Source organism: Capricornis sumatraensis, chromosome 9 (assembly GCF_032405125.1).
Source record: "Capricornis sumatraensis isolate serow.1 chromosome 9, serow.2, whole genome shotgun sequence".
Lineage (NCBI taxonomy): Eukaryota > Metazoa > Chordata > Mammalia > Artiodactyla > Bovidae > Capricornis > Capricornis sumatraensis.
Window position 1 is genome coordinate 5,237,391 of NC_091077.1, and position 23,645 is coordinate 5,261,035.

At 42.4% G+C, this 23,645-nt stretch overlaps 1 protein-coding gene across 1 annotated transcript in view; it reads right to left on the minus strand.

The window, feature by feature from the left end:
- Window positions 1-23,645, minus strand: part of SNAP47 (synaptosome associated protein 47) — a 67,792-nt gene that overhangs the window by 23,048 nt on the left and 21,099 nt on the right. The window contains exon 3 of the mRNA XM_068980894.1: window positions 2,234-2,724. Coding sequence (XP_068836995.1) covers window positions 2,234-2,724 — 491 coding nt within the window. The remainder of the gene's footprint in view (window positions 1-2,233; window positions 2,725-23,645) is intronic.

Genomic DNA, 23,645 nt, shown 5'->3' on the forward strand with positions numbered 1-23,645 from the left:
AGGCAGCTTCACAAGGGGAGGATGGCACTTCACGCTCAGTCCAGACTCAGACACATTGTAGGGATACCACTCAGAAGCTAAAGTTAGCACTGAAATGAAAACCAATCTGTCACAGTGGATGTGGCTCAGCTCATTCCATATATATACAATCCGTTGCTGGGATGGGTGAGGCCATAGTACCCAGTTAGTCAATCCAACCCTAGTCAAGCTGTCGCTGGGAAGGTGTTTGTAGATGTGGGGAAAGCTCTCAATCAGTTAACTTTAGGGGAGGGGATCTATCCTAGACAATCTGGTGGGCCTGGTTCAATCAGCTGAAAAACCTTAAAGGTATAATGTCTGCAACTTCCTCGGGAAGAAAGACATTCAGTCTCTGCTCGCAGCCTCAGTTTGTGAGCAAGAGGTCCACTTTCCCCTTCCAGATGGGGCGGCCCTGCAAATCTGCAGTCGCTTAGCTTTCTGCAGTCTGATCACAGCTGGAGTCCCTGGCGCTCACTCCCTGCTGCTCTCTAGCCCCATCTGCCACCTGTATACTAAGAGCCAGAGCTTATCATCCCATCTTCCTCGGGGTCTGCCCTCCGTGACAGCAAGGCCCAGCAAGCTTGCCCTCTTCTCACTTGCACAGTATGACGTTCTGTGCCACACAAAACATGCTCCCACCTGCCATCTCATTTGTAACATTCTGTGCCACGTTCTCTCTGAAACCACCATGCCTAACAATGAATCAAATGCGGTAGAGCTCCGTGACAAGGATGGTTTTCAGGACTACAGGTACCTGGCATCATACCTGGTATAGATGGATTCCTCAACGGCACTGGTAAAACCAGCAGCCCACAGTGCTCTGCATCTGGTCCCACCAGCCAGGCCCTCCTTCCTCCTCTCCCTGCTGAGGCTCCCCAGGGGAAAACGGCAGTGATGAGGACTCAAAGACTTGCGTTATCAGAGGAGCTAACCAGACTGAGCTTGCAGATGGCCTTTCCTGAAGGGTCCTTCTGCTCAGGATCTGATGTTGGCCGATACAATCTACCCTTTTAGGCCCTTTTATGTAAACAGATTACATACTGAAATCAATCACTTAAAAGGAAAAGGAAATGAAAGGAACTGGAATAGTAACAAACATACCTCTTACAAACAAACTCTAACAACTGAAGCTAATAAGAAAAGATTATTACTTATTAGAAAAATCACTATAACAAGGAAGTAATGTCACCTGTAATGTTAGTATTAGAAAATAGAAGGATATGTTATGACTTTGGGATTTCTTAAGCAGGGCTCAGAAATAAACTTATGGGGAAAAGTGGTGGATCTGGCGACAGCAAGATTAGAGGTTTCTGTAATGGAGGCTGACAGTCTGGGAGACGTATCTATCGCTTCTAAATCAACGAGGGATGAATATCTAGAATGAATGATGAACCCCTATAATTGTATCAGAGAGAGAAAAAAAAAGCCTAGTAGAAAAACAAAAACAAACAGAACGAGCAACCCACAGAGAAAAATCTGCGAGACCAAAAAGCAACTAAAAGGTGTCTGATATTTCATCTCACAATCAAAAAAATAAAAATGCCATCAAGACACCACTTGCCACCCTCACATCCACGTGTCCTGCCACCCACACTGGACCCTGGGGCAAGACTCAGCTATACCCTCCACACCCCACAGAGACCTGCAAGAGGACACTGAAGCCACACTGCCAAGAAAAGCAAAGGTTTTTCACAATCTTTGTAGACGCTAAAAATCACACAAAAACTATGCTGCATAGTTAACAAAAATTCTGACATCCAAACACACATCTGGAAGGTGGGCTTGGAAGACCTCAACTAAGTGCCAAGAAAACCAAGAGTGATGCGGGGTCCAGGTGGAGACACACCAGAGCAGGTGGAGATGATGCTAGCTAAGACCCAAAAGTGTTGGTTCTCAAATCAAACAGAGGAAAGAGGTGAAAACATCTAACTTGGGAGCTTTCCTTCTTCTGAGAGTGTCACCAAAACCTTTCTGACCTGCTTGGAAACCACACCTCTAAAGGAAATGATAAAATGGAGTGATCTGATATTCAGAGGGTAAATACCAAGAAAAATGGTCTGAAAATATTTTTATTTGCAAGCAAATGGGCAGTCGCTAGTGAGCTGAAACCAGAAGTTGCTGTGTGATGCATCGTGGTCAGTACGCACCATGGGTGTGCTGAGTTCGACTGTGACTTTACAGGTTTTGTGCACAGACTGTTTTGATGATCACTCACCTGCTTGCCAGACTGAGTAGCTTTTCTCTGCTAGGAAGGAGGTTCTAGCGCTTCTGAGCATCATGGCGACTTCTAATAACTCGATCTTCTTGCTGAACTGTACTTCCAAAATGGGGATAACCTCTGGCATCTTGGCAGATATCAAACGATAAGTTATATCTGGCTTCCCAATGAACCGCTGGCGGATGCTAATTTCATAAGGTGTGTGGACCCTGATATCATCCACATCTTCTCTTTCGAATCTGTGCATGAGCAAAGAATCTGAGTTGTAGATTTCCAACCCAGAAACAAGGACGGTGAGTCTTCCTGGTTTAACATGAGATTCTGTTCTTTGGGAAATAACAGCAGGAACTTGGATCACTATCCCTTCTTTTCCGAGAGCTTTGGAATCAGCCATGGAGGTGTCCCACTTGGGCTTTGTCTCCGATGGCGTCTTCCAAAGCTTGGAGCTAAAGGGCCACCAAGAAGGAGACTCCAGTTCGGTCAGCAACCTAAAAAAGCAAACAACACACAGAAAGCAGAAAATCAGTTGTTAATTTTTTTTTTCTTTTTGGAAAATTGCTTTGACCTTTATAAAGAATGTTACCATTTTATAGTTTTCTTTTCCACAAGCATTCCAAGAAGCAGCAAAAGCAGGAATTATTATCCTCATGTTTTAAAAAAGAAAACTGAGGCTAAGAGCAGTGGGACATTTGTCTACAGATACATAGATAACCAGGAGTAGATACACAACAGAAACATCTTCTGACTAGAACACTGCTCTTTTCACTCTTGACCTGGGGTAGTTTGACCAAAATAAATCCTGACCATAACCTTTAGAGAACTATCTAATAGAACTTTCTGCAGTAATCTGTATTTCCTAATCCAGCAATGGAGACACGTGGCTACTGGGCACCTGACATATAGCCAAAGCAATGATGAACTGAATTTTGAACTTAATTTTAATGTGGTTAGTGGCTATCATATTGGACAACACAGCTCTAACTTAACCACTAGTACATCAAGAGATGTATCTAAAAAGTCATTAAGAAAGGAAAACAGTGGAAGGAAGAAAGGAAAAGCAAAGGAACAAAAGAACAAATCAAATGAATAGGAAACAAATAACGAGACAGTAGAATTATCACAACCATATGTGTAATCATACCAGATGTAAGTGGACTAAATTCTCTAACTAAAAGGCACATGGTCAGTCTAAATAAAACACAGTTATATCCTGTCGACAAGAAGCAACATGAAATATTAAGACACACAACAGACTGAAAGTAAAGGGACTGGGAAAGTAAAGTGAAAAACAGCATGCCAGAAATAAACTCTAAGACAAGAAATGTAACTGGGAAAAGAGGGACAGTGCATAGTAATAAAAGAGTCAATCTAAAAACAAAGACTCGATGACAGTAAATATGCATGCATCCGAAAACAGAACTTCAAAATCCATTAAGCAAAAACTGACAAAGCTAAAAGTAGTTGCAGGTTTTAACAAATTTCTCTCCATAACTGATACAGCAAGAAGACAAAGGTAATTAGTAAGAAGATAGAAATTTTGAACAATACTATTCAACCATCTCAACTGATACCTCCAAATGCTGGAAGCACTCTTTGAAGTATATTCAGAACATAAACAATAACAACAAAAAGGGGGTTCCGCCTTGGGGGAATGTCCCGAAAGAACAAGTGAAGAAATCCTGAGGCTGGTGGGTTGGCGTTCTCCTCTGTTATCTATCCGCGGAATCATCACTGACGCCTGCAGCCGCCGCAGGGAAGGGACACCACCACCCAAGAAAAGAGCGAGCAGGCCGGCAGCCGTGGGGCAGAAAAGAACTGAGTGCAGGGTCTTTACAGGTTGGTCCCTTTCGGCGACGCTCCCCTTGAGGCCATGGTGCCGGCGGAGCTCTGGGCAATCCCCAGGTGAGGGCAGCGGCTCTGCCGGGGATTCCACCGCGGAAGAACTGGGTCGATGCTTTGTGGGGAAGAAAGAATGTTGCCCGCACTGCTCCCCGGTAGCCCCGTGAGCGGCCGCGTTTGTGGCAGCAGCAACACTAAGCACAGCGTGGGCCGAGGAGGCGGTTCAAGCTGCTGGTAGAGTCGCTTGTTGGCTCTTTTTCCGTAATATGCGAGACGAAAAAACAGCCCAAGAACACAGCTCCGCGTTACCATCTACTTCGAGCTTCTTTTCCTTCCTACTCGGAGCTGATTTATGCGGAAACATGCCTTGCACTTGTACCTGGAGGAACTGGAGACAGTGGATTCGACCTTTAGCGGTGGTTCTCTATCTGTTGTCCATAGTGGTTGCGGTTCCCCTCTGCGTGTGGGAACTACAGAAACTGGAGGTTGGAATACACACCAAAGCTTGGTTTATTGCTGGGATCTTTTTGCTGTTGACTATACCTATCTCGCTTTGGGTGATACTGCAACACTTAGTGCATTATACACAACCTGAACTACAGAAACCCATAATAAGGATTCTTTGGATGGTACCCATATACAGTTTGGATAGTTGGATAGCTTTGAAATATCCCAGCATTGCAATATATGTGGATACCTGCAGAGAATGTTATGAAGCTTATGTCATTTACAACTTCATGGGATTCCTTACCAATTATCTAACTAACCGCTATCCGAATCTGGTATTAATCATTGAAGCCAAAGATCAGCAGAAACATTTCCCTCCTTTGTGTTGCTGTCCACCATGGACTATGGGAGAAGTATTGCTGTTTAGATGCAAACTGGGTGTGTTACAATATACAGTTGTCGGACCATTCACCACCATCATTGCTTTATAGTCTGTGAGTTACTTGGTATATATGATGAAGGGAACTTTAGCTTTTCAAATGCTTGGACTTACTTGGTTATCATAAACAATATGTCTCAGTTGTTCGCCATGTACTGTCTCCTGCTCTTTTATAAAGTGCTGAAGGAAGAGCTGAGTCCAATCCAACCTGTTGGCAAATTTCTTTGTGTAAAGCTGGTGGTGTTTGTTTCTTTTTGGCAAGCAGTAGTTATTGCTTTGTTGGTAAAAGTTGGCATTATTTCTGAAAAGCATACATGGGAATGGCAAACGGTAGAAGCTGTGGCCACAGGACTCCAGGACTTCATTATCTGTATTGAGATGTTCCTTGCTGCTATCGCTCATCACTACACTTTCTCATATAAACCCTATGTCCAAGAAGCAGAAGAGGGCTCATGCTTTGATTCCTTTCTTGCTATGTGGGACGTTTCAGACATTAGGGATGATATTTCTGAACAAGTAAGGCATGTTGGAAGGACAGTCATGGGACATCCTAGGAAAAAGTTTTTTCCTGAGGATCAAGATCAAAATGAACACACAAGCTCGTTATCCTCATCATCACAAGATGCACTCTCAGTTGCCTCTTCAGTGCCGCCCTCACCTGTGGGCCACTATCAAGGGTTTGGACACACTGTGACCCCCCAGACTACACCGACCACAGCTAACGCACCTGACGACACAGGGAACGATGCTGCAGGAGCGAGAGAAGAGCCGTCAGAGAAGCCCGTGGCCTCCTGAGCAGTGTGCAGAAGCAGACTGTGCTGCTGCCGTGTTACTTCATTACCTGGTGTCCCGTTGCTCAGGATTTTGTGCTTAGGACAAGCCATTAATGATGGAAAATTTGAACACAACGGCACAAACCAGGTACAACCACCGGATTTATACAACTAGGTTTTGTATATCACAAATAATCAGTCTAAATATCCTAGACTTAGACTTGACTTCTTAACACTACAGAGTATCACATCCTCAAATGGTAGACAATGACTACTAACCATTCCTGACATTACAGTACTTTATCAAGAGGAGGACATATTAAAAAATCAGTGCTTCCTACCACTGCTCATGAATACAATGCTCTGGAACTAGCAGAAGGTATAATTCAGAAATGCGAATTAGTGGACCTCAATCATAATCATGTGCCATATATGCTTACCTAACAATTATTTCTCTATTTCTCAAATGAATGTCTTTCAATAAATGAGAATTTATCATTAAAAACAACAACAACAACAACAACAAAAAGAATATGTTATATAATGGAGTGGTCAAGATGGCACAAAATGAACACCTTTACTTCCTCCCACTGCTGTTGCGAAGTCGCTTCAGTCGTGTCCGACTCTGTGCAACCCCATATACGGCAGCCCACCAGGCTCCCCCGTCCCTGGGATTCTCCCAGCAAGAACACTGGAGTGGGGTGCCATTTCCTTCTCCAATGCATGGAAGTGAAAAGTGAAAGTGAAGTCGTTCAGTCATGTCCGACTCTTAGCAACCCCATGGACTGTAGCCCACCAGGCTCCTCTGTCCATGGGATTTTCCAGGCAAGAGTACTGGAGTGGGGTGCCATTGCTTAGGAAAAGAGAAATGCTTCTCTTAAATGATACAAAGTATCACATGCTCAGAGACCAAGCAAAGAGGGAGTAATTTCAAAGCAGTCTAGATCAGACCTACCTGTTACACTTGGAGAAGACTGCCAGGGAGGTAGGAGGCCACCAAAACTTCTGGGGACACAGAGCTGGTTAGGGTCTATCATGAGGATACTGAAGCTGGCAAGTGCATGAGTGAATGTACTTCTTTGGAGTCTAGACTATCAGCACTGGAACATGGCTCCACCCACCAGCAGGTGGCCAACAGTCCTGGGACCTCCCACACTGCACAGCCATGACCCTGACAGGCCTGCAGGCAGAGACCCCAGTCCTGGACCAACAGAGCTGTAGCCAGCCACACAAGAATCTGGCACCACCCACCAAAGGATAACAATCAGCTCTGGGACCCCAGGCCCTACAGGCAACTATACTGGGCACAGGTTCCACTCAATCAGGCAGGCACCAGCCCTAGGAGTCCTTGCTTCACATACTAGCAAGTACTGGGACTTGCCAGCTCTTGCAGACAGCAGTCCAAGGCTGGTAGGCCCCAAAGTCAACTGTACTGGGACCAGACACCACCTACCAGCCAACTATAAAATATTTGAAGTGAATGAAACTAAAAACAAAAACATAGTGGAATGTAAACAGAGCAGTCATGAGAGGGAAATTCATCTCTCTCAATGCATATAGTTGAAAACCTCTTCTTGTTATTCAGTTGCTCAGTCACGTCCGGCTTTTTGAGACCCTATGGACTGCAGCACACCCCCAGGCTTCTCTGTCCTTCACTGTCTCCTGGAGTTTGCTCAAACTCATGCTCATTGAGTCGGTGATGTTATCCAACCATCTCTTCCTCTGCTGCCCCCTTCTCCTCCTGACCTCAATCTTTCTGAGCATTAGGGTCTTTTCTAACGAGTCGCCTCTTCCACATCAGGTGGCCAAAATATTGGAGCTTCAGCTTCAGCATCAGTCCTTCCAATTAATATTCAGAGTTTATTTCCTTTAGGATTGACTACTCAATCTCCCTGCAGTTCAAGGGACTCACAAGAGTCTTCTCCAGCACCATAATTAAAAACGATCAGTTCTTCGATGCTCAGCCTTCTTTATGATCCAACTCTCACATCCAAGGATGTCCACTGGGAAAACCGTAGCTTTTGACTATACAGACCTTTGTTGGCAAAGCGATGTCTCTGCTTTTCACTCTCTAGGTTTGTCACAGCTCTCCTTTCAAGGAACAAGCATCTTAATTTCATGGCTGCAGTCATGGTCCGCAGTGATTTTGGAGCCCAAGAAGAGAAAAATCTGTTACTGTTTCCACTTTTTCCCCTTCTATTTGCCATGAAGTGATGGGATCAAATGCCATGATCTTAGTTTTCTGAATGTTGAGTTTTAAGCCAGCTTTTTCACTCTCCTCTTTCACCCTCATCAAGCAGCTCTTTAGTTCCTGTTCACTTTCTGCCATTAGAGTGGAATCATCTGCCTATCAGGGGTTGTTGCTAATTCTCTCAGCAATCTTGGTTCCAGCTTGTGATTCATCCCACCCTGGCATTTTGCACGATGTACTCTGTATCTGTATAATTCTTCTGTGTATTCTTGCCACTTCGTTTAAATCTCCTCTGTTTCTGTTAGGTCTTTGATGTTTCTGTCCTTTATCATGCCTATCCATCTCTGCATAAAATGTTCCTTGATATCTCCAATTTTTTGGAAGAGATCTCTAGTCTTTCCCATTCTGTTGTTTTCCTCTATTTCTTTGCATTGTTTACTTAAGAAGGCTTTCTTGTATCTCCTTCATATTCTCTGGAACTCTGCATTCAGTTGGATGTATCTTTCCCTTTCTCCCTTGCCTTTCAACTCTCTTCTTTTCTCCGCTATTTGTAAAGCCTCCTCAGACCACCACTTTGCCTTCTTGTATTTCTTTTTCATTGGGATGGTTTTGATCAACACATCCTGTACAATGCTAGGAACCTCCACCCACAGTTCTCCCACAGTTCTTCAGGTACTCTGTCTACCAGATCTAACCCCTGAATCTATTCATCACCTCTATTTTATAATCATAAGGGATTTGATTTAGGCCAGGCCTGAATGGCCTAGCAGTTCTTCCCTATTTTCTTCAATTTAAGCCTGAATTTTGCAATCAGGAGATGATGAAAACTTCTTAGGAAGGTTAAATATCAGTGGTCTAAGCCTCTACCTCAAAAAGTTATAAATTATACACTAAGAAAGTAGAAGGAAAAGTAGGAAACAATGAAAAGGAAAACAGAAAAATTACAAAACATTATCTCTGAAGTAATTTTAAAAATTAAACCCCGAGCAAGAAATAATAAAGAAAACAATTGAACAAGACAGGGAACAAACAACCGAAAAGATAAAATAGGCTTAAGTAAATTTATTTTATTTTTTAATATAAATTTATTTTAATTGGAGGCTTATTTTACAATATTGTATTGGTTTTGCCATATATCAACATGAATCTGCACGGGTGTACGTGTTCCCCATCCTGAACCCCCCTCCCACCTCCCTCCCCATACCATCCCTCTGGGTCATCCCAGTGCACCAGCCCCAAGCATCCTGTATCATGCATCGAACCTGGACTGGCAATTTGTTTCACATATGATACATGTTTCAGTGCCATTCTCCCAAATCATCCCACCCTCTCCCTCTCCCACAGAGTCCAAAAGACTGTTTTATACATCTGTGTCTCTTTTGCTGTCTTGCATACAGGGTTATCGTTACCATCTTTCTAAATTCCATATATATACATTAGTATACAATACTGGTGTTTTTCTTTCTGGCTTACTTCACTCTGTATAATAGGCTCCAGTTTCATCCACCTCATTAGAACTGATTCACATGTATTCTTTTTAATGGCTGAGTAATACTCCATTGTGTATACGTACACAGCTTTCTTATCCATTCATCTACTGATGGACATCTAGGTTACTTCCATGTCCTGGCTATTATAAACAGTGCTGTGATGAACACTGGGGTACACGTGTCTCTTTCAATTCTGGTTTCCTCTGTGTGTACGCCCAGCAGTGGGATTGCTGGGTCATAAGGCAGTTCTATTTCCAGTTTTTTAAGGAATCTCCACACTGTTCTCCATAGTGGCTGTACTAGTTTGCATTCCCAGCAACAGTGTAAGAGGGTTCCCTTTTCTCCACACCCTCTCCAGCATTTATTGTTTGTAGACTTTTGGATATCAGCCATTCTGATTGGCATGAAATGGTACCTCATTGTGGTTTTGATTTGCATTTCTCTGATAATGAGTGATGTTAAGCATCTTTTCATGTGTTTGCTTGCCATCTGTATGTCTTCTTCGGAGAAATGTCTGCTTAGTTAGGCCATGGTTTTTCCTGTGGTCACGTATGGATGTGAGAGTTGGACTGTGAAGAAGGCTGAGCGCCAAAGAATTGATGCTTTTGAACTGTGGTGTTGGAGAAGACTCTTGAGAGTCCCTTGGACTGCAAGGAGATCCAACCAGTCCATTCTGAAGGAGATCAGCCCTGGGATTTCTTTGGAAGGACTGACGCTAAAGCTGAAACTCCAGTACTTTGGCCACCTCATGCAAAGAATTGACTCACTGGAGAAGACTCTGATGCTGGGAGGGATTGGGGGCAGGAGGAGAAGGGGACAACAGAGGATGAGATGGCTGGATGGCATCATGGACTCGATGGACCTGAGTCTGAGTAAACTCTGGGAGTTGGTGATGGACAGGGAGGCCTGGCGTGCTGCGATTCATGGGGTCACAAAGAGTCGGACAGAACTGAGCAACTGAACTGAACTGAACTGTTTAGTTCTTTGGCCCATTTTTCGATTGGGTCATTTATTTTTCTGGAATTGAGCTACAGCAGTTGCTTATATATTTTTGAGATTAATTCTTTGTCAGTTGCTTCATTTGCTATTATTATTTTCTCCCATTCTGAAGGCTGTCTTTTCATCTTGCTTATAGTTTCCTTTATTGTGCAGAAGCTTTTAATTTTAATTAGGTCCCATTTGTTTTTTTAAATTTATTTATTTTAATTGGAGGTTAATTACTTTACAATATTGTATTGGTTTTGCCATACATCAACATGAATCCCCCACAATACAGGGTTATTGTTACCATCTTTCTAAATTCCATATATATGTGTTAGTATACTGTAATGATGTTTTTCTTTCTGGCTTACTTCACTCTGTATAATAGGTTCCAGTTTCATCCACCTCATTAGAACTGATTCAAATGTATTCTTTTTAATGGCCATTTGTTTAGTTTTGCTTTTATTTCCAATATTCTGGGAGGTGGGTCATAGAGGATCCTGTTGTGATTTATGTCGGAGAGTGTTTTGCCTATGTTCTCCTCTAGGAGTTTTCTATTTTCTGGTCTTATGTTTACATCTTTAATCCATTTTGAGTTTATTTTTGTGTATGGTGTTAGAAAGTGTTCTAGTTTCATTCTTTTACAAGTGGTTGACCAGTTTTCCCAGCACCACTGGTTAAAGAGATTGTCTTTCTCCATTGTATATTCTTGCCTCCTTTGTCAAAGATAAGGTGTCCATAAGTGTGTGGATTTATCTTTGGGCTTTCTGTTTTGTTCCATTCATCTATATTTCTGTCTTTGTGCCAGTAGCATACTGTCTTGATGAGTGTGGCTTTTTAGTAGAGCCTGAAGTCAGGCAGGTTGATTCCTCCAGTTCCATTCTTCTTTCTCAAGATTGCTTTGGCTATTCGAGGTATTTTGTATTTCCATACAAATTGTGAAATTATTTGTTCTAGCTCTGTGAAAAATACCATTGGTAGCTTGATAGGGATTGCATTGAATCTATAGATTGCTTTGGGTGGTATACTCATTTTCACTATATTGATTCTTCCAATCCGTGAACACTGTATTTCTCCATCTATTAATGTCCTCTTTGATTTTGGCTTATGCAATTTTATATTCATCAATTATTACATTGTTAAGATGGCAAAACTCTCCCAAAATGACACATTCAACCCAATTTCTATCAAAAGACCAACTGGCTTTTGTGTAGCAACTGGCTAGCTGATCCTAAAATTCACATGAAAATGCAAGGGACCCAGAACAGCCAACCATCTTGAAATAGAAGAACAAAGTTAGATTCCTATTACCTGATTGCAAAACTTACTACAAAGCTATAGAAATGAAGATGGTGTAGTGCTGATCTAAAGTTATGCATATGAATAAAATATAATTCAGAGTTCAGAAACAAACTTTGACATTTATGGGCAATTGATTATCAACAAGGGTGACAAGACAATTCAGTGGGGAAACATGTCTTTTCGACAAATGTTGTTGATACAACTGGATATCCATAGGCAAAAAAAAAGAAACTGGTCCCATTTCTTATGCTTTTCAAAAATGAACTCAAAATTAATCATATATAAGAGCTAAAACTATAACAACTCTTAGAAGAAAGCACAAGAGTAAATCTCTGCAACCTGGGATTAGACAAGAGATTCTTAGATATGATACCAATACTGAAGCAATATTAAGGAAAAAATAGATATATCACACTTCATCAAAATTAAAAATTTTCATATTTCAAAAAACAATCAAGAAAGGGAAATAGCAATCTACAGAATAAGAGAAAATATCTTAAGTTATATATCTGATAAAGGGACTTATATCCAGAGTATATAAACAATTCTTATAACTCTAGAATAACAATAATAAATGGTCAAAGGACTTGAAAACAATATATACATATGAACAAAAAGCACATGAAAAGATGCTCACTATTGTGAGGAAATGAAAATGGATACCATAATGAGATACCACTTCACACCCACTAGGATGGCTATAATTTTAAAAGAAGGCAATTAACAAGTATTAGTGAGGATGTAGAGAAAATGGAACTCTCATACATTACTGGCAGGAATGCAAAATGGTGCAACTATTTTGGAAAACAATTTCTCAGCTTCTAAAAATGTTAAACAAAGACCCAGCAACTTCTCTCCCAGGGGAAATGAAAATATGTACCTACATAAACACTTGTACATGAGTATCCACAGCAGCATTATTAATAATAACCACAAAGTAGAAACAACACGTGTACCGTTGGGTAGGGAGTCCCATGGTAGTCTAGTGGTTAGGATTCGGCACTTTCACTGCCGTGGCCAGGTTCAGTCTGGGGACTTGAGATTCCACAAACCACGTGGTGCCCTCCCCCACAAAAGACTAAAAACTAGTCAATGGGTAAACAAAACGTGACAGATCTACAAAACAGAGTATTATCCAGAAATACAAAGTAATAAAGTACATCCTGCAACATGAATGAATCTCAAAAACCATAATGCTAGCTGAAAGGAGACAAATCCATACAATATACAGAGAGCAGATTGGTGGTGACCTGGGCCATGGTTAAGAACAGAGAGTGACAGCAACTAGGCTTGAGGCAACCTTTGAGGGTGACAGAAGTGTCCTAAAATTGGACTTTAGTGACATTCATTTAACTCTGTAAACTAAAGATCACTGAATCGTTCACATAAAATGAGTGAATTTTATGGTATGTAAGTTAGAAAGCTGTCCTAAAACATCTACAACAGACAAACAGCAGTAAAACATTAGAACATTTAGAATAGGGAGAAAAACACATTAGCCACAAAGGAACAATAAATTCTCTTTAGTAATAACATATGCAAAGACGACAATGGAAAACATCTTCAAAATGTCGAGCTAAATTTGGCTCAACTGTGAAGAGCCAAATTACCATTCAGAGTGTCAGTAAAATAAAGGCATATTTCAATATATGAAGACTGAGACAATGCTACTTACCCATAGAACCCAATGAAAACATTATGAATTCTAAAAATTCATTATGTAATCCTTATTTTACCACAGAATGTGAGGAAGTGGTAAAGATCTGATTGAAGAATGGCATGGCTGTTAAATGAGTATTAGGGAACCAGGGCTCTGGACGGCAACTGCACTGACGAGACTTTCTCCAGTGACTCTGAGCTTCTGTGCCTCCCCTTGCTTCTGCCCTACAGTGTAGGCTTTTCCTGGAATTTGTCTGCAGACCATTCACCCAACAGTCATATTTAAAAGATAATAAAAGGTGACAGGAGCTGTTCCTGAATACCTGAGATTATATAAGTTAAGGTTTACAATCCTAGATATTACTACCTGCTAAATTATTGGATTAAAAATGTCACAACATGCTTAAAGATGGAAGAGCTTAAAGTTCAGTAGTATAGTAATTGCAATGGATTGAAACTCATCAAATACTTTTAGATCCAGGAATTCAAAAGGATATTAAAAATTATAACAACACTTTTTGATGATGATAAAGAACAAAATCATTACTTTGAAAACTGCTAAACGCAGAAAAACAAAGAAATTTGCTCTAGAATGAAATGGTCACATGAAGGGCATCATCTATTCATAAAAGCCATATAGTTAATGAGTACAGGGAAGATGGTGGAATAGGAAGCTGCAGGAATCTGTCCCTCCAGCAAAACAAATAAAACTGGCAGAACTGTCTGAAGCAACTACCTTGGAACTCTGGTCAAGGAGAACATTTGCAGCATCCAGCAGGAAGTTGATGCAGAGACACTGAATCTCCCACCCCACAAAACCATAGCTCACAACTGTGGAACAGCAGCAAGTATTCCCAGTGTGGCCTGTTGGAGCCAGGGTGGACAACAATGACCTTTCCTCCAAAAACTGAGACTGTTGAGTTTTGACTGGGGCTTTCGATTGCTGAGAGGTTGGCACAGAGATCTCTACCACCATGGGCTGAAGTGCTTCCCAGTCAGGAGGGAATTTAAAGAAACAAGACCTATTTATTTTTTCTTTCTTGGGAGCTTCAGTGGCCACACTTAACAAGGAATACACACTTTGCAAAAATAGTCTGTAGTCACAAAAAGTCAGTTCCAACCCTCAACAAGCAAAAACCACCAACCCCTGAGGTATAGGAGAATTAGATTTCCAGAGTGTCATCAGTCAGCTTGGGCTGCAACAGACTGGTAGCTTAAGCAACAAGTATTTATTTCTTACAGTTTTAGAGGCTAAAAAGTCCAAGATCAGCATTACAACAGATGTGGTTTTTGCTCAGAGCTCTTTCCCTGGCTTTCAGTCACTTTCTCTCCAGCTTCTTCCTCCTCTGTAAAGACACTAATCCCATCTTGGAGGCTATACCCTCATGAGCTCATCTAAACTTTACCTTCCAAAGGCACCACCTCCTAACACCATCACACTGGTGGTTTAGACTTTATACATGAACTTCAGGGACACATACATTCAGTCCATAACAGAGTTCCAAAAACATAATCTTTAGAATGTGTAGTTCTAAAGAGAAAATTACAAAATATACAAAGAAAGAGGAAAATATGGCCCATTCACAGAAAATAAAGAAAGCCCAGACATTTGAATTATCAGTCAAAGACATTGCACCAACTGTCTTAAATATGTTCAAAGAGCTAAAGGAAATTATGGACAAAGAACTGAAAGAAATCAGAATAACAATATATGAGCAAAGAATCTCAATAAAAAGATAGAAATTATGAAAAGAAACAGTAACTGAAATAAAAAACTCACTACAGGAAGTCAACAGCAGATCTGAGCAGGGAGAATAAAGGATAAGCAAACTTGAAGGTCAAACATTTGAAATTTTCTAGTCTGAGGAGCAGAAAGAAAAAAGAAAAATGCTGCTGCTCCTAAGTCGCTTCAGTCATGTCCGACTCTGTGAGACCCCATAGACAGCAGCCCACCAGGCTCCCCCGTCCCTGGGATTCTCCCTGCAAGAACACTGTAGTGGGTTGCCATTTCCTTCTCCAATGCGTGAAAGTGAAGTCGCTCAGTTGTGTCCGACTCTGAGCAATCTCATGGACTGCAGCCTACCAGGCTCCTCCATGCATGGGATTTTCCAGACAAGAGTACTGGAGTGGGGTGCCATTGCCTTCTCTGGAAGAAAAATGAACAGAACCTAAAGGAACTATGGGACACCATCAAGCAGATCAACACATGTATTTACAGGAATTCCAGATGGACAGAAAAGAGGCAGAAAATATATTTGATTTGAAACTTCTCAAATCTGGTGAAAACCATGAATAGACACATCCAAGAAGCGCAACAAACTCCATGGAGAATAAAAAAGAAACACATTATGATCAAATTGCTGAAACTTAAAAGACAAAAACAAAAATTTAAAGCAGCAAGAGTGACTCGCCATATACAAAGAATTCACAATAAGTAATACTGCTCTGTAATCAACCCACCAAGTAGCTGACTCAACACCCTGGAGAAAGATGCCATGTTGGAGACTCAGTGTTGACCTCTGCTGCCACTGGACTGCACAGCAGTGGCAATCGCCAAGCTGGCCTTGGTAAGCGGAGCTCATGCTTCAGTGCCCAAACACAGCCTCCTCCACCCTGTTGCCATGGCCGTTGTGGCCATGGGCCCACTGGGCAATAACAGGATGGACTGGAGAGACAGGCTCACTGGGGTCCAGAGAATGGGTCTTCCTATCCGTTTGGTTACTATAATTCTCTTCTGCTGAGGAGATGCTTTGGTGACCATTCACGTGGGACATATCTTCATCTTTCTGCCCATTCAGAAAGATCTATTCATACAATTCTACCCCAGACCTCCTCGTCATCAAGTTTCCAATCATGTTTCTTCCAGTCCCTGAACCTCCAGCCAAACCACTTTGCCACAACCAATCAGTACACAGTTCAGCCTCTGGCCATCCCTCCTTCCAAGCAGACTGTTGACCAGAATAGTACTTATCATCACTAATCCCAGAAGAGGACTCCAAACACCTCCCCACAGCACCGTGGTGCTGGAGTCAGCATGAAACACAACACAGTTAAGCGCCGGATGGAGCAACGCCTTACTGAGTTTTATTTACATAGGGAAGAGACAGAGCAAGATCAGTTCCAATGATGGGCACAGGTCCCTCATGGCCAGCAGGTCCCTCCAGCAGCCAATGGACAGCAACTGGCTCATGCACACCCCTCAGTACCACAGTGGAAGGACCCTTCCCCTTCCCCCATGGAGTCAGAAAAACTCAAAAGACTGGGTATGCTTGAGAACCACTAATGTACAGGCTTAAGCAGAATAAAAGATCACTGGTAGAGACTGTAACAAGGAAAGTTACTCCCCCAAAAGCATGGCATGGGTTGTGGGGTTGTTTTGCCTCTTGATGATGAAGTGTTCTAGCCCAAGGCCCACTCTTAGGAGGCAAAGCCGGGGTAAAGAGACCGCATACACAAGACTGCGCTTCCCCACACAGATGAGCCAGCAGCACTGCTTGCGGTTCTGTCCACTGGGAGGGTCTCCCTTCACCACTGTCCTTTAGGATGACCCAGAGAGAAACCGTCTGCTACCACTCTCCTCTTCTGGGTAGTGCCCACATATCTGGCAACCAGGCCCCAGTGTTTCCTCCTCAGTCAACTGACTGCAGGCCACTCCCCAAGCGGGGAATGAATTACAAACGGTTGGGTAACAGAAGGCAGTGTACCAGAAAAGGGTGCGAGGAGCATGCGTGTGGGCCGACTCCTCCTGTATCCTAACCTGTGTCTTCAGGGCCTACTTGAGCCCAGTCTTTTGTATCCCACTTTCTGTGGGATACATTTGATGATGGGGTACTGCTAAGTATGCCCAACTGCATAAATGGTGAATCAGATAACAACCACTCAAGATGAGCAGCTGAACTTGTATGGTAGCTTGGTGGCCCGTGGCTGTGCTCTGTCTCTACTAATGCCCAGTAGCAGGCCAAGAGCTGATTCTCAAAAGGAAAGTTGTTATCTGCAGAGGATAGCAGGGCTTTGCTCCAAAATCCTAAAAGTGTGTACAGAAATTCCCTATAAAGGTTTGCAAAAGGCTCCAAAGAGCACACCTGTCTGCCACTCACACATCATATACCAATGGATCATATGACCCAAGTGGCAGAGCAGCTCTGGACCTGTTTCAGAGCCTTCTCTTGTTCTAGGCCCTACTCAAAACCAGCAGCTTCTGTCACTTGGTAAACATGCCAGAGTAAGACATCCGTATGAGGAACATGTTGCTTCAAAAATGCTAAGAAGCACTGCGCCTCCTTTTTGGTTGTAGCAAGAGTCAGAGGCAACAACCTACCCTTCACCATAGAGGAAACACTTCAGTGAGCCATATACCATGGGATTTCTAAAACTTTCACTGAAGTAGAAGGCCCTTGAATTTCCGTCCAATTTCCCATCCTCTGATAGGCAGATGTCTTCTGAGTCTAGAGTAGTTGCTCCTTCTTACTCACTAAGTACAATCAGCATTAACATCATGTCATCTTGTGGAAGAGAAAAGGCATCAAGACCTTTGTGAACTAAATCATGACACTGGGCTGAAAAGCTGGTATACCCTTGAAGTAGGACAGTGGAGGTGTACTGCTGGCCTTGTCAGCTGATAAAAACTGCTTCTCGTGGTCTTTACTACCAGGGATGGAAAAAAACACTTACCAGATCAGATGCTGCATACCAGGCATCACAGGCTATGCTTGTTCATTTGCTCAAGCAGTAAAGCTGCATCCGGAATGCCAGCTGCAATTACAGTCACTACCTGCTTAAGTAAAGATGTCCTGCGAGACCCGTATTCTTTCCCATAGCCAAATAAGTGAGCTGAACAGGGATCGGGTAGGACTTACTATCCAAGTTCTTGACGGTGGTACTCATCTCTATAATCCCTCCAGGAAAGTGAAATTGCTTTTGGTTTACTAATTTTCTAGGTATAAGCAGTTCTACTGGTTTCTACTTAGGTCTTTTCCACCAGAGTATCTCTCATTCCACAGGTCATGGAACCAGTGTAGGGATTCTGCCAGTTCCTGAATATGTCTATTCCAGTTATATACTTCAGAACCAGGAAAAATTACCACAGAATGGGTCAGGGGTCATCTCATTGTGAGATGAACCTGAGCTAAAATTCCACTGATCATATGATCTCCAAAAGCCCCTAGATGAACCACAGTGATGTTTTGGGTCCCCTAGAATCAGTTTTAGTTGAGAGCTAGTGTCTAGTGTGAAAGTGCTGAGTCTCTCAGTCATGTCCGACTCTTTGAGGCCCCATGGACTGTAGCCTGCCAGGCTCCTCTGTCCATGGAATTCTCTAGGCAAGAGTACTGAAGTGGGTTGTCATTTCCTTCTCCAAGTGTCTAGTAGTCCCTGAAAATCTGATTATTTCCTTTTCTCCAGTGCACGGTCACTCCGGTAAAATGCCATAGGTCTCTTGGGGGGAAAGCTGGGATAAAGATGAACAGTATACAATTTGATAGCATACTGAGATCCTTCCACAAGGTGAGGGACCCACCTTCCCCATCATTCAAGGTGGTTCAAGTCTAGATATCGATTAAGAAGCTATGATTTTGTTTTTAATTCAATTTAGATGTTGTTCACATCACCTACAACCCTTCCGCTTAACAGATCAAGTAAGAAGACACAGATGGATAGAACAGTCTTTTGGACTCTGTGGGAGAGGGAGCGGGTGGGATGATTTGGGAGAATGGCATTGAAACATGTATAATATCATATAAGAAATGAATCGCCAGTCCAGGTTCGATGCAGGATACAGGATGCTTGGGGCTGGTGCACTGGGATGACCCAGAGGGATGGTATGGGGAGGAGGGTGGGAGGGGGATTCAGGATGGGGAACACGTGTACACCCGTGGTGGATTCATGTTGATGTATGGCAAAACCAATACAATATTGTACTTAGCCTTCAATTAAAATAAATAAATTTAAATTTTTAAAAGTAAATAAATAAATTGTAAGAGGCAAAAAAAGAAAAGGAATTGAGTCAACTGCCCAACTATTTCTCTTCTAGGGGCACATGATCAATTGGCCAATGGATTCCCAGGTCTCTGGGAATCAGATTATTCTGATTGCTTGTTTTGACTCTGCTGTCCATTATGGTAACCACCCCCACTTGTCTTTGGTGATTTAAGTGCTACCACTTAGCCCTGCCACCCCAAAATCCAATTATCCCTGCTCATTTAAGGCAGTGGCAGCAGTTCCCACTGTAATTTCTGGCCTGCAGAGAAGAGCAACCACACAGTTCTTCAAGGATGCTGGGACTCCTCTTAAAAATTTATTTCCCACCATCAAGGTGAAAAGTGTGTCTTCTTGGACCCTGTCAGGGTAGATGAGGAGCTCTCACATAATACATCTACTCTACCATTCCAATCCTCCTCAGTCTTCCTCTGAGATGCTTCCTATACTTCCACGGAGATGCTTCCTCTGGAGTATACCAAGGCAGTTCTGGCATTCCAAACTTCATTTAGTCTAGGCTGCCTTTCAGTCCACATCTCATGCAACCAACCATTAGAGCCTTTTTAACTTCTCGAGCTGCAGCAACAAACCTAAGATCTCTGTTTAGCAAGCCCCCATTTCAGTAAACTCAGCCACATCCAACTTCATATTCCTCTCTTCCAACTTCATATGCCTCTCACCACTGAGCCACACCCAAGATATCTGCACACATATTCTTAAGATCTCTGTCTGTAAAAACTAGAAAAATCATGTAGTTCTTTTGAAGTATCGTGCACCTCCTTTTGTAGGTCACACTTTGTGCTTCATCTTTCGGGATCTGCTGAGACTTAAGCCTAACAATATACCTAGAAGCAAAGAGGGACGGTGAGGGCAGGTCTTGAGGAGAAGTTGCACTGTCTCGCAAAGCAATTACCTCAGGGGAGGCCATTACAGATTCCCCAGGCAAAGTGTGGTTAATCACCTCAGATAGGGATGGAAGAGCTGCTTTTACTGGCAAAGAAGACTCATCAGAATTTAGGGGTTCTATTCTTTCAGTTTCATCAGGACCTTTCCATGTGTCCACATTCTAATTTTCAGGATCCCATTTCATTCCTATTAATACTCTTGGTTTAACAGCAGACACCATGCTAAACTGGGATTTCAATTTACATTATGATTCAGTCACTCACAGGATGACACTCTAGATCTGATTTTCAACAATCTCAGCTGTGCAGCTCTGGGAGCTAAGGTTTTCTTTCAGGGCAGATATAGCAGTGTTCAGGTCACTATGGGGCACCTGAACTCATCCCTTCCTTTCCATACTTCGTCCAGTGCAGTTAGAGCAGCCAGCCAAGCTCATTACCTATCAGCGTGTCAAAAATGTTATTAGGAGAAAAACAAAAGTTATTAGGTATCAAACGCATGGTCACTCAGAGCCTTTTACGAATATCTGATTATGAACAGCCCATGATGATATTTTATGTATCGCCACTGCCGCATCATCAGTGCCTCCTATACCATTTGAAATAAGGGTCAGTAGTCACTTTAAATCTAACCAGACTATATTTCAAAATCTGTAGAATTCTGAAAACTCATCTTCCCTCAGTACAAAAAGAGAATGAAAGAGGAAGGGGAACAGGGAGAGAGAAAGGGAGGCAGAGAGGGGCAGAGAAACGTGGCGGCCGTGGGGGAGAGAAAGGGAAGGGACCGTATTTTGGAAAGACTGCTGAAGGTACTGTCCTATGGGCTTAGTTGTATCTGACTCTTTGTAGCCCCATGGACTGCAGCCTGCCAGGTTCCTCTGTCCACAGAATTTTCCAGGCATGAATACTGGAGTGGGTTGCATAAATCTAGGACTGTCATGGAAAGATAACCTGACATTCTCAGACCACAAAGCATTGCTCTCAAACACTGTGACCACGCTCCTTTCAGCAGAACCAAAAATTTCACTGTACACCCCAGGCCTTCCCACACAGAAAAATAAGACAAGGCTATCCATAACAACCCAAGAAAAAAGAGAATAGGGCATCCATGAAGTAATAACAGGCTGCTATTCAAAAGAAACACTTCGAAAACAAAAAACAATTCTTGGAAATTAAAAATATGATAACAGAAATAAAAGGTAGGAAGATAAAATCCAAGAAACAAAAGCAGAACAGAGACTGCTTCAAGATGGAAGAGTAGAAGGAAATGTGCTCATTTTCTCCTGAGAGGACATCAAAATCCCAACTAGCTGCTGAACAACCATCAGCAGGAGGATACTGGAACCCACCAAAAAAAGATACCCTATGTCCAAGGACAAAGGAGATAGACTTCCACAAGACTGAGGCAAACAGACTCCACTCTTGGGAGGGCACAAATAAAACCTTGTGTGTACCAGGACCCAGGGGACTGGAGCAGTGGCTCCACAAGAGACTGAGACAGACCTAGCTGTGAGTGAGTGAGGGCGGCCTGCCGCGGGGACAGGGGCACTGGCAGCAGCAGTCCTGGGAGGTGTGTGTTGGTCCGAGTCCTCTTACAGGTGGCCATTAGCCCTACCTTAGAGCCTGTGGACTCCAACACTGGGTCACCTCAGGCCAAACAGCTAAAAAGGAGGCGGTGCGTGCCACTCATCAGCAGACAACTGGGTTAAAGATTTGCGGAGCACAGCATGGCCTTGTCGCCAGAGCAAGACCCAGTTTTCCCCACAGCCAGTCCTCCCATCTAAAAGCTTGTACAAGACTCATCCTCATTCACCAGAGGGAAGACAGAAGAAGCAAGAACTACAATCTCATAGCCTCCAGAAACCACAATCACAGAAAGCTAACCAAAGTGAAAAGAAATAGGATTATGCCCCAGGTAAAGGAACAAGATAAATTACCAGAAAAACAACTAAATGAAGTAGAAATAGGCAAGCTTCCAGAAAAAGAATCCAGAATAATGATAGTGACGATGATCCAGGATCTTGGAAAAGAATGGAGGTAAAGACTGACAAGATGCAAGACATGTCTACCAAAGAACTAAAGAACAGACAGAGATATACAATACATTGAGAATAACTGAGGCAAACGAAAGGATAGATCTGGAAGACAAAATGCTGGAAATCACTGCCCCAAAACAGAATACAGGAAAAAAAGAATGAAAAGAAAAGAAGGCAGCTTAAGAGACCTCTGGGACAACATTAAATGCACCAATATTCACATTACAGGGGTGCCAGAAGGAGAAGAGAGAGAGAAGGGACCCAAAATAACATCTGAAGACAATACTAGCTGAAAACTTCCTGAAGATGGGAAAGGAAATAGTTAACTAAGTGCAGGAAGCACAGAGAGTCCCAGGAAGAATAAACCCAAGGAGGAACACACCGAGACACATAGTCATCAAATTGACCAAAATTAAAGACAAAGATAAAATACTTAAAGCAACAAGGGAAAAAAGACAAAATAACACAGAAAAGAAATCCATATAGTTATCAGCTGATTTCTCAAAAGAAACTCTACAAGCCAGAAGGGAATGGCATGGTATATTCCAAGTGATTAAAGGGAAGAAACTACAACTAAGAACACTACCCAGCAAGACTCCTGATCAGATCTAATGGAGAAATCAAGCTTTCCAGACAAGCGAGGGTAAGAGGATTCAGCACCATCGAACCAGTTTCGCAACAAACGCTAAAGGAACTTCTCTACTCAAGAAACAAAGAGAAGGAAAAGATCTTCAAAAAACAAACCCAAAACAATTAAGAAAATGGTAATAGGATCACATATATCAATAATCACCTTCAATGTAAATAGATTAAATGTACCAACCAAAAGACATAGACTGGCTGAGTGAATACAAAAACAAGACCCATATGTATAGTTGTCTACAAAAGACCTATCTCAGACCTAGGGACACTTACAGACTGAAAGTACGGGGATAGGAGAAGGTATTCCACACAAATGGAATTCATAAGAAAGCTGGAGTAGCAATACTCATATCAGACAAAACAGACTTTAAAGCAAAGACTGTTGTAAGAGACAAAGAAGGACGCTACATAACGATCAAGGGTTCAACTAAGAAAAAGATATAACAACTGTAAATATATATGCACCCAGCATAGCGGCACCTCAGTATGTAAGGCAAATACTAACAAATATAAGGGAAGAAATTAACAGTAACACAGTACCAGTGGGGGACTTTAACACCCCACTTTCATCAATGGACAGATCATCCAGACAGAAAATTAACAAGGAAACACGAGCCTTAAATGACACTTTAGATGAGCTGGACTTAACTGATACTAACAGAGCATTTCACCCAAAAGCAGCAGACTATGCATTCTTCTCAAGTGCACATAGAATATTCTTCAGGACCGACAACA